The 18,757-nt window shown below is 42.5% G+C and overlaps 1 protein-coding gene across 5 annotated transcripts in view; it reads right to left on the bottom strand.

The window, feature by feature from the left end:
• The window catches only part of pdlim7 (PDZ and LIM domain 7), a 33,247-nt gene extending 14,634 nt beyond the window's left edge, over nucleotides 1-18,613 (bottom strand). Inside the window, exons 1-6 of one of the 5 annotated variants that reach the window (XM_084942668.1) lie at nucleotides 18,260-18,611; nucleotides 16,170-16,497; nucleotides 13,870-13,968; nucleotides 5,589-5,740; nucleotides 1,675-1,702; nucleotides 689-885 (exon numbers count right to left, since the gene is read on the bottom strand). In XM_084942668.1, coding sequence (XP_084798794.1) covers nucleotides 689-885; nucleotides 1,675-1,702; nucleotides 5,589-5,740; nucleotides 13,870-13,968; nucleotides 16,170-16,199 — 506 coding nt within the window. In that variant the 5' untranslated portion in view covers nucleotides 16,200-16,497; nucleotides 18,260-18,611. Of the gene's footprint in view, nucleotides 1-688; nucleotides 886-1,674; nucleotides 1,703-5,588; nucleotides 5,741-13,869; nucleotides 13,969-14,706; nucleotides 16,140-16,169 lie in introns of those variants that run through there. The other 4 variants (XM_084942663.1, XM_084942676.1, XM_084942696.1 and 1 more) reach the window with 4 other exon arrangements.
• Nucleotides 18,614-18,757: the final 144 nt, after the last annotated feature.

Below are 18,757 nucleotides of genomic sequence, written 5' to 3'. Positions count from 1 at the left end.
AATCATGATGTTCGTTTTTTTCCCCGTCCTAAGGTTAGAGAAGACGTAAAAAGGAAAGTGACTGAGTAAACAGAAAAAGTTAAACACACAAAATGAGGATGATGGGAACAAAGATTAAACAATGCAGAAAAAGAAAAAACTCGTGACAACATCTACAGTGTCCAAAGAACACAGAGTTTAACATGGCTGTAAAACTGTGACTGATTATTGGCACATATAACCAAACTGTTCAAATACTTCTCTGTCATCTTGATAGATTTCACTGCAGCTGTCTTTCATCCACAGCTGGAACTGCATATTTCAGCTAAACATTTCCTGCTATACAAACACCACCAGACTTAATCAGGACACAATCTACAACAGCAACTACTACTTCTGGTGTGTTTAGCATTAGCCTAAGTTTAGACAAATTATTGGCACAGTTAATAATTGGATTTCCACAGTGAGTCAGCTTGCATTTGCCCTGCTCTCTTTTCTCTAACGTGCCCTAAAAGAAAATGTAAAAAATCTGTGACTTCACTTTGGCACCACACCGCAGCACTGATTGGACTAAATTCTTTAAATTCCTAAAGGCATTATTTTCTTTTTAAGTTTAAAACAAGAATAATGAGACGTCAGAAAAATGCCATTAAAACCACATTAGTCACGTTGCGGTTCCAACGGTAATAGCGTTTATTCATCCACCTACCCATTCTGTGGCTGGGGTGTACTGGCATGCCCCTGTGAGCGCGGGGTGTTGAGTTTAGGAGAGTAGGCCACAGGTTTAATAGCAGGTCCTGAGTTGGCACTAGCACCACCTGCTGCAAATGGCCTCGCCATCTTGTTAATGGTCGTGCTCGGGGCAAAGGAGTACTTTGGCGGAACAGAAGCTGTAGCAAGCGAGTCCTGTGAGGGTGTGGGAGAAGGAGACAATGCAGCACAGTGCACGACATGCAGTTAGACATTTGTGACACGCACAGAACTCCATCTGCCGTCGCACAAGCCCAAGCTTTTCCAGCGCAGTCCCAATATTTCATTATAGCAAAAAGATTACTCTGTACTGCGACGGCGGCTCTGTCAAAAGCCTCCGGGCTTTTCTCTACACATGGAAAAAAAATGCTTAAGAAGTGTGAACACAGATTTTATTTGTGTTGGCAGGCGGCCAATTGCTGGCCAATGTAATCTGCTACTGCTGCTAAAATGAAAATGCTCAAACTGTCGTCTATAACTGACGTGTCTCACTAATGAGATTTCCTCCTTGAGTATTGTGCATGGACTGCAGCAAGAAAATAAACAACTATTAAAATAGAACAGTGACTCTGCGTTTGTGTCATGTGCCGGCTGCTTTTCTAAAAACCGTTCAGTTTGATCAGCTGGCCGGGCGACTCCACAGACTTAAAGCGTCAGTATTTATCTGGTATCAGGGACTGTGCGGGAAATTCCAAATGCATCAGCGACAACTGCCCAGCAAACTGCTAATTTTGCAACCTGCTGATGCTTGGCTAATGCAGAGTGCATGGACTCTGTGAGAGCTTGACAAGGCAGGTGATTCAGATGAAATTGAAGAACACAAAGTGACACGAAAAACTGTGAGTAACAATTAAGTTTGAATTTAACTGTCACGGCACACCATGCAAACCATCCAGAGTGTCCACGCTGAGGTGAGCTCGGCGAGTCAGATAAATGCAGGCTTACCTTCTGGTCTCCACCCGCTTTGGAGGGTCTAAAGAGAAAGAGGGGAGGGGAGAAAAAAAAATAAAAAATCAACACGTGCTCATTATTCATTATATTTCCACTAGTTCTACTTCACATTATCGTAAGAGGTAACTTGGAAAAATTTGCTTAATTTTTTACAGTTTGCGTGCTGTACTTTGTTTTAAGGTTCACAAAGAAAAAAAAAGGATTTTCATTTTAATAAACTTATTAAGAGAGCCGAGAATACAGCGGGTCAATCAGTCCTGTTCAGGTCTTAAAGCTTCTCCCAGGATTAACATCCCTGCGGTGTCCCCCGCCCCCGACAGAGCACACGTTTATTAGAATATATCTTTACGCATTAAACATGGAGGCGGCCGGCTTTACACTTCTGTTTCCTCCTGAAATAATTGAACATAAATCACCACCACCCTTTGACCAGCGCTTACACGCTGCACAAAGCTCAAATAGGGTTAAGCCAGAATGAATCCACCCTGCAGTTACTCATTGTTTGAGGCTATAATCACCAACGAAAACAATGGGCCGCGCTTCCTGTGACACAGAAAATAATAACCGCTCATGCTGTTGCCTGCTCAGCCGCTAATAGAGCAGTGTTTAAGACAGAATGACAACAGGGCTGAGCAGATAGACAGGGCAGCAAGGGGAAGGCATACTGACATGTCTGCTCATGTCACATTTCTGGAAGACAAATCGATGTGACACAGTGCTTGAGCTCACCTTAGCAAGGCTGACAAGTTAATGAGACACATTTGAAATCTGGGACACAGGGAATTCGTGCCATGACCCTTCTGTTACCGTGTTTAATTTGGCAAGGTGGACTAAAATGAACAAATATGGAGATGATTTCATCGGTGTTTTTGGAAGAAATCAGTTTGCTTGTGCTGAAACCGAATATGCACGGTGTATGAGATCATTTCCCACTTCATTTCATGGGTCACTTATCTTAGCTGATGCACGTTTAGCTTTCAAGCTGATCTTAGATAAAAGTTAGAAATAACAAAAGACTCCCATGATACTGTAATCAACTTTGCACACTTCACCAGCATTCTCCAAACACAAGCCTCCAGTCCAGCGGCTGGCTAAAATATGAGTCTAACGTGTCCCCGTGGATGCTTTTTCTGTGAAGGTGAAACTCTACTGGACATATTTTTTGGAGGATTCCAGTCCCCATAAAAAGGCTCAGGATAAAGCTAAAACCTTTTCTGTTAGACAAGATGATCATTGGTGTCGAACAAAATGAGACGCCAAACCAAACAATAGACCGTATCTCATCATCGCGCAGCTGTCCTCCTCTCTAGGCATAAAAAGAAACCGTGGATGGCAGCCAAGATACGAATAAATAAGACTGACAATAGCTCCTCTCTGAAAAGTGTTTCAGGAAAACAATATTTGCTTGTCTTACAATATAATAACAATCGGACGGGGTGAGATGAAGAGAGGAGACTGGGGAGTCATGGGAAGAAGAATGTGAAATGTTTACAAAAGCCGGACTCCACAAGGAGACGAGAAATGGAGGAGGAAAAACCACAGAGTGCAAGAAAAGTAAACACGCTGACCTGTTACTGTTCTGTCGAAATATTACAGCATTTCCTGCGAAGCCACATTTTTAATTAAACAGATATTTTTCAAATACAAAGCAACGTTATATTTTGACATCCGTTTCACACAATATCCAGAGTGCAATACCGCTTACATTCACGGGCCACTTTATTAGGTACACCTGTTCAACCGCACCATAATGCAAATATCTAATTAGCCAATCAGACGGCAACAACTTGGTACATTTGGGCATGCAGACATGGTCAAAACGACCTGTTGGGGTTAAAACCAAGCACCAAAACGGAGGAGAAAGGTGATTTAAGTGACTTTGAAAGCAGAAAGAGAAAATATCCAGTGAGCAGCAGTGTAGACATCGTGAATGTGCAGCCAAAAAAAAAAAAAAAAAGTATCCCAGAAACTGTGTGATGGCATCATGTCAATATGGAGCAAAATCTGAGCAATGTGTCCAGCACCTTGCTGAACCATGACCTATTGTTCAAGGCATATCTAAAAGCAAAAGAGGGCCCAACCCAGCACGACCAAAGTATACCAAATAAAGTGCCAGGAGAACGTAATGTACACTATAATTTAATGAATGATAAGACTGATCTGATAACACATCAACAGGATGTAGCAAATCTTCTTATTCCTGGACATTATACCCTGTTTTAATTGGTTGTCCAATTAAAGAAAGAGCTTAAAATGCTTAGAAATACAGGTTAATGTCCAGCAACACGCTGATCAACATAATAAAAAAGGAAAACAAGAGTGGGAAAGCCAAGTACCCAAATCTATTATGTTGTACGAATGCAAGAAAACCCAGAATATTTGAAACAATATGCCGTAAACATATCTCCAAATCTCCCTTCTATTCATTCACGTAATGGCTCTGCCTTCTGAGCAGCCTGATAAATGACCTGTGGCTGCTCGGATTCAACTAAACGCACAAAGAAGATTTGTAAGAATTAAAGAGTCGAGTCTCTTGGTAGGAACAATAAAGCGAAGACGTTAACACAGCCATTTTCATCTTACTTATGAGGATCACAAAATCAAAATGAGTCCCATGACAGCAGCCGGCCCATCTTTGTTACTTAACAAGTCAATACTTCTCATTTTCTGAAGGTTTTAGGTCCTTGAATGATTACGTTTGATCCTTCATTGGAAGGGATTCCCCCCCCCCCACCTTCCCCTCGCTCTCTTATAATTAAGCTCTTGATGAAACATTCTGGCTTCGACTCTACTGAGAGACTTTGTCAAGTATTTCTGGCAGAAAGTATGTGAGCAGGTATAAGTGCTGCCTATAGAAGGTTACGCAGTGCTAATTAAAAATTACTGAAGCAAAATAAAAAGATTTTCCTGGTGCGCATTTAACAACAAAGTGTTGTATCTGAAAAAAATAAAAGTTTCTCTAATTTCATTATGGAACTGAGGCAAGTATGGTGCCCAAGGTTCCTCTGAAGATGGTGTATTTGAACAGAACAAAGGCCGGTACATCCACCCGATAGCAATTGCGAGCATATCTGCTGCAAAGTGCGCCGCTTTTCCTTCTTTATGATGTGAAGGACAGAATATTACTGTTAGAAGTAAGCTAGGATGGATTCAGACAGGCTGTACCTCTGCCAAATCCACGACATTCTCTGCTTTAATAAGTGAGAATGGCGCACCTAGCATTACTATTGAAATACATGCAGTGAATAATTCATTTGTATCAAGTTTAATTTCAGACCGACAGGCACAAAGTTAGTCTTTTAAACTGCCTGCAAGAAAAAGGCCATCATATTTTAATAGGGTGAAGTCAAGGCTGAAGTCTCTTATGAATGAGGCTGGAAATGAGGCCATTTATTTCAAAAAAATAAAAATAAAAAAAGCTTCGAATTGAGCACCTGAATACGGCTTCCACAACCCCAATTCTGTGAATCCAAGTGCAGCAGAAATGTCATAGCATTTCAATTGAATACACATGTGCAAAAAAAATGCCAGAATTCAATGTTGCTGAGAAGAAAGGAAGGAAAAAAAAAAAAAAAAAAAAAAGGGTCAAATCCTTTATAAATGTGCCTGAAGGTCTTTTTTGTTCGATGCTAATGAAATCTTCTGAATTATTCTCCAGATATCCTGTTAACTCCTCATTAATAACACCTTTCTGCCAATAAATATTTACTTTGCTTTATTTGAGCCGTGCCAGAATCTAAAAACCAATTTAAAATCCGTCACATTGGATCAAGTTTCACTCAAAGTATGTCGTCCTATTTCGTCAAAGTAAGGATGAAATCGGGCATTTGTTTTGTGGGGATTTGTGCTTCTGTTTGAATGAGATAAGCGTATCATTTCGTTACATCGCGCGATGTCGGACGGCTAACCTGCTGAGGGTGAGGGTGAGGGAGCCTGACGCTTCTCTGATCTTGTTTTGTGCCTCCACGTGGGTCATCTCCTCTGCGTTGGCGTCACCGATCGCCACCACCCAGTCTCCAACATCGATGGCAGCCTGAGCTGCCTTTCCGCCCGGCGTCAGCTGGAGGAAAAGAAACGAATTCAGACAGGAGGTTAGACAGCTATGGTAATGTGAAGCGTACATGGTAAAATCAAGGCAGAGAGGACTGTTTCTGTCCATGTTCAGACAGCAGTACCTTGTGAATGCCTTGTGCTGCCATGACACACCAAATATCCCTGTAAAGATCGCAGTCTCTTTCTTCTGAAAACATTTGAGTTTCCCATCTAGCACAAACGTTAATGGAGTTACAATAATTTAAAGGTGCTTGTAAAATGGGACCGCAAGTGGGCCCGTGGTAAACAAAGGGTTAATGTGAGAAACAGAAGTGCCGTTTAAAACAGTGTCTCTCAGTTTTTCTACATAACAAAGAAATGCTGCTGTAAAAAATGACAGAAATCTGTCAGCATGACTCTCTGGGCTTAAACTGTAACAAATAAATGTGTAAAATTACTGAAAAAGGAAAAAACCTTTCATTTAAAACAGGGGAGCTTTTTCTCAGTGGGAAAAGCCGTCCTTCAGATTTTACAGGGACCATCTAGTGGGCCACATTGAAGTCTTTGCTGGGCCTATTCTGGCCCCTATGCCTTATGTTTGACACCCCTGCTTTAGAGAGCATTTTAACTTTGCTTTTAGAGATAACGTCAAAGAAAGCTTAATAAATCCCCCTTTAAAGATCGAGCTGTGTGACTTCCATGTTCAGCTCAGCCCCCCTTCACACATGTCAAAGTAAAATAACAACCTAAACATAAAAAGTCATTAACAGGCTGCTTTAGTATGCCACTTTCTAGCCTTAACTCTGAACCCCTTACGTCGTGAGCCACATTCAGACACACACACAGACTTAGACAGCGCTTTATGCATCTCACACATACTGACGCATTGGGGGCAATTTGGCGTTCAGTATCTTGCCCCAGGACAGCTCAACAAGCAGCTCAGAAAAACCCAGGAATCCAACCTTCAACTTTGTGATTAGTGACAACCCCCTACACCTCCTGAGCCAAAACTGATTTTGCTGTGTTGATCATTAAAACTCGATGATCCGCTCACGGAGTCTGCGCTTCTGGGTCCATTTCACCAGCAGAGACAGGCATTATGGGTCATCATGACATTATCAGTCAGCAGCTTATGATTTACCGCAGACTGCCAGAGACATACTTGATAGCTGCAGACAAGGACCATGTGTTACCAATAGTCACATCATTTACTGGAAAGAACCATCTACCTTTTCCCACGCAGGCAGGTAAATCACTTGCTGACAGGAGTATGACATCATCCTCTCGGGCTGTCACACAGAACGCCGGCATATTGAGTCAGAGCTTGAGTCAAGGATATGGTCCTGTTACAACAGGAAAAACTTGACAGAGTTTAGAGAGGCAGTAATGGTATTCTACATGTGCACGGCGCGTCTGGCAACACCTCTACAGAAGAGAGATGACCCGTCGTGTTCAGTAAAGGCTTAGTCAGCTTTTCCAATGGAAAGACGTGTCATATTCTAAATAAATGAAGAACCAAGTGCTCAGCGTTAGATAAGTGAGGGAGTGCCAAGATTTGTAACAAAGAAAAAAAAAAAAAAAAAAAGGGAGGCCCCACAAGGATTACTCTCTGATGTCATGGATCCCTGTAAATGTTAGCTCATCAGAAGCTCAGGAGTGGTGCAATCAATAGCTTTCTGGCATGTTCGGCTAAGCTGTTGCACTCGCCGCTTTGATTACACGCTTTAAACATAAACAGCGATGTCGGTGGGGGTGGGGTGTAAATATGCATCATAAACAGATGACGGTTAAGGCTGAAAAATGACTGCGCCCCACAAAGACAACGCAAGTTAAAGCCAGTCTGGCATCAAAACACGGCAAAGCTAAAAATAGGAAGACATGCATTCCTAAGGCGCAATCCGAGTTACACTTATTTTACAGCCAAGTTCAAGCATCACTTTAATTGCCTTTGATTTTCACTCACTGGAAGCAATTAGAGGGGTTAAGAAAGATTTTTCTTAGTTTAGAAAGAACTTCAAAAGGCCTTTAACAGCTTACATTAGGGAAAAACAACTGTGACATGTGACGTGTTCGGAAAAAAGGGCCACATCCTGGCATAATGCCATGGAGGTTCACTACAGAGAGCTGCAGTACTGCTTCCCTGCTACACTGCGTAGTAAAACTCCAGCATCTCGTCGCTGTGCCAGAGCAAAACAATTATTTGATTACTGTTAAACAGCATGTCCTTTTAGTTTTTGGCCACAGAAAAGCTGGCAAAGCCACTTGGGAGCTGTATCTTTAATCTCCCTTAAATCAAAAGGGGTTTTAAAATGTTAACCAACACAGTAAATACCCATGAACCATAGAATATGGACAGAAAACCCCAGGAATTTTGGAAGCTTTTAACAACGAAGCTCCTAACAAGGGGTACATTAAGAAATTAAGGAAGCCCATACAACGGAAAAGCCAGCAGCTTTCCCCAACCAACAACTACAAAGCAATAAATGGCCATCTTCTTTAACCCTAGAACTCTAAGGTCGGGGATTTTTATCCACGCGATTAGTCATATGATTATCATGAAGCTCACTTAGTGGCAATTTCCAAGAGAATTCATATGATGGTTAGAGTTTAGGGTCAGTTGGCCATTTCCCCTCTCAAATAGATTCATTTTTGTTTTGTTTTTATCTCCGACAATTGTCAGCGATGCAGGACGACTGTGCCTTGACTAGACGAGGCTCGCGTATCCCAGGAATGGGTGGAACAACTTCCCAGCTCCAGGATTTATTTATTCAGAGTTTTTTTCCATTAACAAGTCCATAATTTGTCTCTAATTAGAGCCTTTTTATAGTGTCGCCACATAATACATTTTTTCCATTTTATAGGAGGAAATAAAACAAGAGTACTTCGATTCACCATGCTGATGTGAAGAATGTTTTATCGGGTAAAATATATTACTGACTTTAGTGATAGTGTTACAAAACTGCCTGCAGGTGTTCTAGGACAGCGGTCCCCAACCCCTGGGCCACGGACCGGAGTCATTTGGTACTGGGCCGCAAGAGTTGAGGCTTTATGGTTTTCAGGGATTTTATCGTTATTTTTTTAAATCGTTTTTATTGTTAACTTGGTTTCCCTGGGTCTTTCCCCATGTGTTATGAATAAATCTTCCTTTTTTTGGTACCGGTACTGGTTTTATTTTGTTGTATTTATCCACGACACCTTAAAGGCCGGTCTGTGAAAATATGGTCGGACATAAACCGGTCCGTGGCGCAAAAAAGGTTGGGGACCGCTGTTCTAGGAGGAATAAAAAGAACCAATGACATTGTTCGGGAGGGTCATGGTGCTCCTCCTGAACTGGTTTTGCTTTTAAAAAGATGATGTAGATAAAGTTCTAATATGTGTGTGAGAGAGAGAGTTAGTTATTGATGGACACGGACACCTGTGCTTCTGGCTCAGGTTCAGAGTGCAGCTGCTCCCTTACTTGAGAGGGCAGCAGTTAAAGTTGCTGTGCTCAGACCTTCGGTTGGTGGGGGGCAGACAGAAACCCTACACCCACCTCGTTCACTTTGCAGCAGTTTGTCAATACAGTTAACGTCAGTAGAAAACATGTTCTTGTTCTTGAAACGCACTCCACTGTTCCCCACAACAGCCCGGGCGCGGCACAAAGACGGCTGCGGGACAAGGCCAGCTCTTATCGTATACGTTTATTTACGCTCTACGTGTTACACGTGATTTTGTGCAAATACGATGGGATCTCACGTCATGCCAATGACACGACGTTTCTGCAGCTTCAAGTATTTGCAACTGCGAGGCTAGCCGAAGAGTTTGTAGCCAGTTTCAAGGCTTTTTGGCAGAGCAGCAAAGCTGTTTTGGAATGCTATTGAATTTCAAAGCATTCGCCAGCCTCTCAAAATGCAGCTTCTTGAATTCAACTTTGAAGTTTTTTCCTTGGGTAACCTCACAGGTGATCCAGGGCCCCCCACATTTGCTCTCAGCCTTTCTTTTTTTGGTTAAACTAATAATGCCCTCAAGTTTATCTGCAACTTCTGATATACTGACTGTGTAACTCTGCACCAGCTCACTTTTATTCTTTCCAGGGCTATTTGGGGGCCAAGAGACAGTCTGTCCTTACATCACTCACTCAAAAACACACACACACACACACACACACACACCACAGCTGATGCCAAGCCATAAATATCACTCTGAGAAATGGAAACTCAAACCTGTAAGTATGTGGTCACCCCCCCCCAACATGACTGCAACTGAACACCTAGTACCAACTCGCCTTAAAAACACTGCATCATAAGACATTTATTTATCCAACTAGGAGAAATGCCCCCTGCAGCCGATGTATCAGCAAGCTCTGAATTATTAAATCACCCCTCTAACAAGGCCTCTCTTCCCGGAGTTTGTGTGAGAAAGAAAGAGGAGTGTTTAAGAAGATACGAGTGATAAAGCAACAGATGGCCTACTAGTCAGACTGGGACACAGAAACCGGAATATAAGAGCCGATGACTCATCCAGCTGTGGTGGTGGATGGGTGTTGGTGGAGACGGTCACAAATCTCTCTACTTGCTTATTGACATGACATCATTAGTAATTTCCTATGAACATCTGATTTCAGTGGTATGGCATGTGTTTGTCAAAAGAAACCAGATGGCGCTCAGAAGCCTCGGTTATGCTATCATAATGTTTCTGGAATCACACTGGCACGAGATCTGGGTCAGATATATGGACAAACTCCTCGGAAGAGTTGCGTGGCTGCGCCAGAGCGCGTTGCACTCTACATGGAAAGTGACAAAACTGCATTACGACAACATCTTGCTTCCTATATTTCATGCCTTTCCTGTTGAAACAGGATACTGGCGTCAATATGCGGAGAGAGATACAAGTTGAGTCAAGAAGACGGCCTACTTCAAGGTCATCACAATCTTACATTCAAAAAGCAAACAGAATTTTGCACACTACCACCATGGCCAAAGAATTACATTATCCTAGTAAGTGAAGTTTGGCATTTTTCATCATAGACAAGCGCTTCCTTAAATACCAACATCCTCTGCAGCTTTAGGGGAATTCTTAGGAAAATTTAGTACGTCTGAGAAAATAATTCTGATGTTGTCACAGGGAGAGACTACATATTTATACGGGAAATTCTTCATTACAGTCTAGAGCTGTAAAGTATTAAAAAATGAACACACTACAAGGCAGGAAGGATGTAATAAAAGGAACCATCAAACAGCTTTATGGAAAATTTAGGACTCGGTCTTTCTAGAGTTTGACTCATACTTGGGAGTAAAGGTGGGGGTCTCTGAGCCTTTGGTGCGTCAGCTGTCTCTTGTAAGTCCTTTAAGTTAATGGATATGAAATAAGAACTAGCTGTCCCTTTAAAACCCACTTAAACTCAAGTAACGCTCAGGTCTGAACCAAAAAAGAAACCAAAGCCAAGCACCACTCAGATCCTAGTTGTTGAGAGGGCGAAGCAAAGTCCACTGGGCATGGCTGCGACTAGCATAATCTTGTCAGGTTTTATGGCTTATAATGACATGCTTTATAGATAATTCTTTAGCGGTATGGTGAAGAGTCACGCGAACTAATGATTTTACTAGCTAGAAATGCTTAAGCATCTATTACCACGAGGAAGAAAATTAGAACAGCTAGAAGAAAATCAGCTGTGTCCCAAGAGCTGAACATTGATTGACCAAAATAAAAGCCCTGCACATATTTCTTTCAGGATTAAATCAATGTGTACCTATTAATCCAAGGTGAAAAAGTTATTCTTCCTTTTCCCTTCACTGTGACTTAAAAGTAATGGCCATCATTCCTCTGATCTCACTGGGAAAGTATCCCTTTGAGACCGGAGGAGTCCATCACATGAATGAGAAAAGTGAGTGTGCAAGACGTATTAGACACAGAAAGGAGACAACGGGATTGTCTGTTGGCAGCAACAGAGTGGATATGAGAAAAATCCCTGGAATGCTGAGAAAGCATAGCCTTCCCCGCCTGCAGACGGAGGAAGGAAACAACCACATTTGTCTAGCATGGAAACCAATAAAACCGAGCGCCAAACACGGGGAGGTAGCAAGTCACAGAGCCGCAACTTTACAAATCGATAATTGGAATATCCACGTGCAGTACAAGAAACAATATCACTATCTGCCACAGCACGATCAAGCTCGAGTGACCTAAATAACCATCAGCTTCAACAAATCCACTCCCAAACAATGGCAACTGTCATCTGGTGTTTACCAAAAAAACAAAACAAAAACCACTTGGACACATGGATCCTTCGGGAGTTGCAATCTCGTCATCTCACAGAGACTCTAAGAGCCTTTTGTTCCATCAATCTACACTCTCTTCATTTTGTAATCACTTAACCGTCCGTCTGGGTTCACATACTCATCAGCTACAAGCCAGTAAACACAGACCACCCACCACATCCATCTAATGCGAACCCAGTAAGTGTAGGTCTGACTTCTCTTCCTGTTACTAAGGGATACTGTAGATCATTGGGGTTTACGGCCCCTTATTGGGCTGTTTTCAACCTCTGCGACTGTGGGACTCGCTGTCCCTACTTTTATGACAATCACGATGAGAGCAAACAGTCCCCGAGAGGTGAAAAGAAAAGAAAAAAAAGAGAGAAAACCTGTCACATCTTTATAACTTGTGAACCCCGAGGCCCAGTGCTGGAGCAAACAGAGATATTGGCCGCTGACCAGTCGTTACAGCTCCAAGCTTAGAGATACTAAGGGTTTTTTGTTCCTCGGCTAGGAGCGATTAGCTTAGACCAACCTGAGGGAAGGATATTGCTATACTATAAATCATAAACTATAAAATATCACACAAGTTTTTGTAGTAGGGAAAAATCACCAGCGTGTGATATGTACCTGGAATGCAGACAAACTGGGCTCTTGCGCCACTTCGGTAATCAGTCAACACATTTAGATGAGAACTCGTTTGATAGCCGTCTAGATCTACTGACTCACACATTGATATTCACCCTGCAGTACGCCCCGTCTGCCTGGACTGAAATTCCTCCAAGTTAACAGCTATGTCTCAGTTTGTTTGTGGCCGTTCGTCAAAAGAGGTTTCTACATCTGTTCGGTCTTTTATGGGTACAAGTAAAATGCTTCTTGTCATAAATCCAAGGGGAACATTGTGTTTCTGACTGAAATGCCTGGCAATAAGTAGAGCAAATACAAGACAAGTACTGACAGGGTTGGCGATAACGTTTGCCCTCACCACAGGATTAGATGAGCTCTACATGCACCTCAGTGTGATGCTACTCACAATACCCTGCAGTTCATGGGAACCTGCATTTGTCTGTTTTAAGCATGCAATCTTTTTTTTGCACCTACAAAGACAAAGAAATGAAAGCTCAATTCAATAATTACACCAGGGTCCAAACCTATTAACTCCTAATTATCTCTGAAATAATAAACTGCAAATATTGAACATAACTACAGAATTAATACCTGTTAAGTCAGACTGACAATTACAGATCACCCGGTTTATTTGGATAGCAGTGCAATAATGCAATAAAACCAGCGAGCGCATGATAGAAAACTAGATCTGTGTGAGCAATAGCTGGCAGGAAAGCTGGAATGATTTTATGTGTGTGCAATGTGCAGGCGTCTGTGTGCGTAGCTGCAAGTGCGAGTCTGTATGTTTGTCAGGCAAAGCAGCTCTGCACTTATATGGGCTGGAAAGTGGTCGCCGCTCTCGTCAATAGCAACAGAAGTTTATAAAAGAGTATCTGAAAATTCGTCCAGGGAAGGAGGGCAGCGAACACACAGAGTACAAAGCACACAGCAGGAGTGTCATGCAAAGAAACTGCATGTTAGAACAGATCAGGAAGGGTTACCAAAATGAGCCATAAAAACATTTGAATAGTATGGAAATGCTTCTGTAGACAAAACCCTTTACTATCTTACTATGCGTGCCTAATAAAAAAAAAAAAGTAAAAAAAAGTGATGTGACACATGCATATGCTGAGGCAGGGTAAGCCCTGATGACTGAGGTGGCCAAGCTGGTACTTAAAACCAACAGACTCTTGTTAACAGGCCGAGGCTTTCATAGAAGCTTAGAGGAAATCTCCGAGGAGAGTGCAAACACCTCAACTGCTGCTCTGCACAGATGCAAAAAAAAGTACAAAAGCTGATTCCATGTGCACTTTCTTACCCTTGACACGGTGAGAGGCATGTTGAAGTCCTTGCCACCCTGCAGCCTGAAGCCCCAAGGCGGCGAGCCGCTGAGGGTTACAGAGTACGTATTCATACCCTTGAAGAAGGGGAAAAAAAAAAAGGGGAAAGGAAACATCTTAATTAGCCAGAAAACCCGGAAAAGGTTCTCAAGGTCCTTTATTATTTTACTTTATCTGAAACAGTTTATCTGCTGGCTGTCAGCACCACCAGCCCACAAGAGCACGCATACACACACCATACAGAAAATGGCACTCAAGTTGTTTTCTTTTACAGCAGATAATGTCACGTTTTAGTTTTAGGAATAACCAAGTTATGGCAAGTCAAAATTAGGCAATAAAGAGGGAGCGGTGCAGGTTGGATGTGCCATTTTTACACATTTCAAAACACACATAAATAGCCTGGTGTCATAATCTAAAGCTAAACTCTAAGGTGAAGTTAGAGTTTAATTCATTTCAGTCTACTGCAGCACCAATGTGCAGCATTTAGAAGATCTACTGCACAACAATAGCAGTAACAACTCCTCCTTCGGGGGGGATAATGTGCCACTTGCTGTATTCAGCCAGGTAACAGGTATCGTGGCTTCACCGCAATTAATTACTGCCAGTCTGCGGCAAGGCACTAAATAACTAGGTAGTTTTAAGAACCAAAGGGCAACATGAGATGCAGCCCTCTGTTAGTGGCTTACACAGAGTTAGGGTTTGACCACTGACCTCTGTGCTCACACTGCTACTCTAGCCCTGTTCCTCCTCCACCTCCTCTTCCGCAAACCTACCAGGTGTCACAGGTCTCCGTGACACACAGCTATGCCACCTACCTTGTCCTCAAAGGTCAGCTGGTAGCCCAAACCTGGGAGAAAGCTAAAGAGTCAGTAAGCTGGAGCAAGCAGATTCCCTCTCTGTTGGCAAACCCTACCCCCTCGATCCTGACTGTGACACAGGCAAGCCGTAGCCTCTCCTCACTCCTCAGAGGCTATATAAGGAATGTAAAACTACACCAAACTATTTCAGCCCAACACCCACATGAGTCACAGGGAGAGAAGGAGGAGGAGGAGGACGGGGGGGCAGAGGAGGATGGAGAGAGGTAACGTCAACGACCCATGGATTCTGGCACGGGCCAGGAGATTTTTTTTTCTCCTCCTCTAAGTTCATTGCACTTGGGAAACGGCAGACGGCCACAAATGAAGCAAAGCACACAACCCTCTACATTCTTTCTGTAGGGCATGAAACATAGTACAAGCAAGAAAAAAAACCCTCAGCAATTATACTTTAACATCAAGCTCTTAAAGCAACAGAGCAGCTCACACGCACTGTAAAGGCTAGTGAGACAGTGGTGTGCTCACAGATAAGGAAAATCTAGACTTTACACACACAGCCTTTAATCCAGCCTAGCACCCCAAATAATCCCACTAAGAAAACCTGCAAATCTGCTAACGTTAATGGAAATCCTTAAAATAAAAGACTTGCATTCGCACTCATTTACTGGCAATGCAGCCTCTAGATCTGTACAAACCTGACTCTTTATTGGCAAAGCTTAAATTAGTTTTTCCTCAGAGCCAGGGAAAGGGAATTATGATACAGAGGGGCATAAGGCGACACAGAAAGACCTGCAGCAGGAGCAGCAGGTAATGGAGGCTAGATTTCACTGGTGACAAACACCACACTGAAAGCTGATTACTCAGACTGATTAAAGCGGAGGAAGTAACAGCATTAATGTGAATGCACTACACTTAATTAAACACCACCCTGTATGATAAGCAAGAGAATAAAAGCATCAGTTTTAAGCCAATAAATGTGTGGCACTCATCCCCATGCTTATGGTGTTGCTATTTATAATCTTCTATATTATTGCTGCTGCTGCATTAGTTCTATAGGAACTCGTGTTGCGTTTAATGAGAGCTCAAATACACGGAATTTTTGGTTAACACGCTACGCAATTACGAGCTTACACGGGTTTCTTTTAAAAAACTTCAATGCGTCTAGCACACTAATTTCCCAGCGGTAATTAAAGGCCACGCTGTGAACGCGGTACCCCGGTTAACACCGTCGCAGGCAGCCAGGTTTCCACTCGCGACAACACGGGACACGAAAACCGGACAAAACTCTCGGCTCTGACAAAGTAGTTAGCACAGCTACAGAGCAGCAGAGGCTCGGGGAAGATGGCCAGAAGCATGAGCCTGCACAGTTTGGAGCACCAGCTTAACCCATACAAACCTCCTCTGTGGGGGGAAAAAGTTGGTTTGAAGAAGTTACACAAACACACAAAGATGCATTAGCTTACCTCTTGTGTCTCTCTGTGCTCGCCGGACATCACGAGTGTACCGGATTAAAAATAATTTAAAAAATATGGTAATAAGTGGGTTGGCAAGCAGGCAACTTTTCAGACTTCCTTGCAGCAAACGTCAGGAAGCCGCCGTGGATCCCCCTGGTGAGCAGCAAACTCATTCCCTCAAATTCTTTTTAGCAGGAGACGCTGAGACGTCAGAAGTCACATGGGCGGAGGCTTCATTTCACTCAGAGGCCGAGTTGCACTCATCAGCTGCTACTACTAAAGCCATTCATCACAGCCGCCCTGAAACCGCTCTTCTCAATCACTCCGTCGGTTTTAACTAAAGGAACATAAATAAATAAATAAATAAGACTATGCCTCAGGGATAAACATGAACTAATCCAGGACACCGCCCCTGAAGAATAACTTTTTACACACGCTGTTTACTGTACTTACTAGCTAAGCCATTATTATTTAATAGTAGGTAACTTAATTTGACATGACTTATCCTAGATGGAGAGAGAAACAGATGTATACTTTACTAGCAAGTAACACTAGTACCGCCTACAATAACCAACACAGTTAAAATGAAAGTTTCACAGGTGCCTGCATGGTATGAGACTTATACTATGAAATAGCGCAAGAGTCTGTAAAATAAAAAAGAAAAGTGAAGTTAGTTTAAAAAAAAAAAAAACAGTCAAAGTTAGACTGACATTGTGTGTTGTCGTGCACATTTAGTTAAGAAAGTCCTCAAACCCTGAAATCAAGAATTAGGCCTGAGCATAGAGGCATGAGGAAATCTGCATTCGTGGGAAAGCAAGGTACACCCTATAAACAGTAAAATATTATTTGTTGCATTTAAGAGTGATAAGGATTTTTAACTGTCTATACTGCCTGTTAGCCTGTTGTTTTTTGTTTTATTTTGTATTTTGCATCTCCAGGCCCCCGTACAAATGTGCTTAAAGACAGAAAGATTGTATTTGCTTCTACTGCAAGTGCTACTATGTTTGGCTTTATATTTTCTTTGAAAATGCTTTTGTGAAACATTTTTGAGGGAAGCTCCTTGGTAGGAAAATGGATAAGTGGATAAACGTCTCACCAAAAAACAAAACAAAACAAAAAAGTTAAGAAAGTCCGCAGATACGGTCAGCTGCAATCAACACTCTTTATTATCATGCGCATGTCATCAGTCGCAGTCCCTGAAACAGAAGTGGAGCTCTCGCTCTTTTGTACCTTTGTACATTCCAAAGAAAGGGGAGGAAGTCACAAAACGATCATACACGCAGCTCGCTGTGAAACCTAACGGAACTTCCACTACAATGGGTATGCCGTTACAGGCGTTACGTTAAGCAACCCCCCCCCCCCAAAAAAAAAACAAAACAAAAACAAAAACGTAATTCTTTCTGTTCGCAAACAAAAACAGGTGTTAAAAAATTATTCTTTTGAACAATTGAGGAGGGTAATATTTATTATTAACATTCATGTGACAGACACTATATCAGTTCTAGCCAGATTTATGCAATAAATAATGTGTATCTTCTTTTTTCAGCTGCTTCCTCTAGGGGTCGCTATAACTTCCGTCTCATCCTATCCCCAGCATCCTCCTCTGCCACACCAACCCTCTGCATGTTCTCCTTCACTACATCCATGAATCTCCTCTGTGGTATTTTCCTCCTGCCTGGCAGCTCCATCTTCAATATCCTTTGTCTGCTATATCTACTATCACTCCTCTGCATGTATCCAAACCATATCAGCCTCGTCTCTTTAACTTTGTCCCCAAACTGTTTATCCAGTGCTGTTTTTTCCAATTATGGATTTTTAAATGGTACAAAACTCCACTAACCACGTCGACCATTACTGAAAGGTCATTACTAATGATCAGAAATGCAAAGCAATTGTTTTAATAATCTATAATACCCAGTGAGGTCATAGGCTGTTAATAAGATCCATAGCAGGAGTAAATAGCAAACAGGAGAAATATATAGAGTCAAGAGGGGTATATACAAAAATAAGAGAAAGGCACACTTTAGAGAACAAGTTGCAAAGTGCTTGGAAGCAGTGTAAAGAAAATACATGGTCTGAATAGACTGTGTGTGAGTCACCTGAGTGATGAGGATTACTCAAACCATGGTGAGGTGAGTGGGCAGGGGTGGGATGTGGCTGTTTGTTGAGTGTTTGTTAACAGTCCGAATGGCCCAGGGGAAGAAGCTGTTTGTGAGTCTGGAGGTGTAGGACCTGACTGACCTGAGATCTTGACCTGGCCTCCAGGGTTGGCAGAGGACAGTCAATGGTTTTTTGGGCGATGTTAATTACATTTGCACAGCCTTCCTGCTCTCAGCTGTGGCCCCTGCGTACCCAACACCCAGGCATTAGGAGAGCATGCTCCACTGAAGTGCAGTAGAAGGCCAGCGGAGGACAAGGTGAGCTCTTTTGTTTTAAGGACCTTCAGCTTCAGGTTATTTTCTGAGCACCAGTGTGACAAGTTTCTCTACCTCTGCCCTGTAGGGGGGGGGGGGGGGGGGGGGTTGAATGCATAACCTTTATGCTTTTACGAACCATTTTCCATTTCTGTTTATAAATTGTGCTATATAAGGTTTGTA

Source organism: Perissodus microlepis, chromosome 2, assembly GCF_051167445.1.
Source record: "Perissodus microlepis isolate ML-2025 ecotype Zambia chromosome 2, ASM5116744v1, whole genome shotgun sequence".
Taxonomy (NCBI): Eukaryota; Metazoa; Chordata; class Actinopteri; order Cichliformes; family Cichlidae; genus Perissodus; species Perissodus microlepis.
Note: the sequence above shows the minus strand (reverse complement) of the source record. Positions and strands in the feature narration are given on the sequence as shown.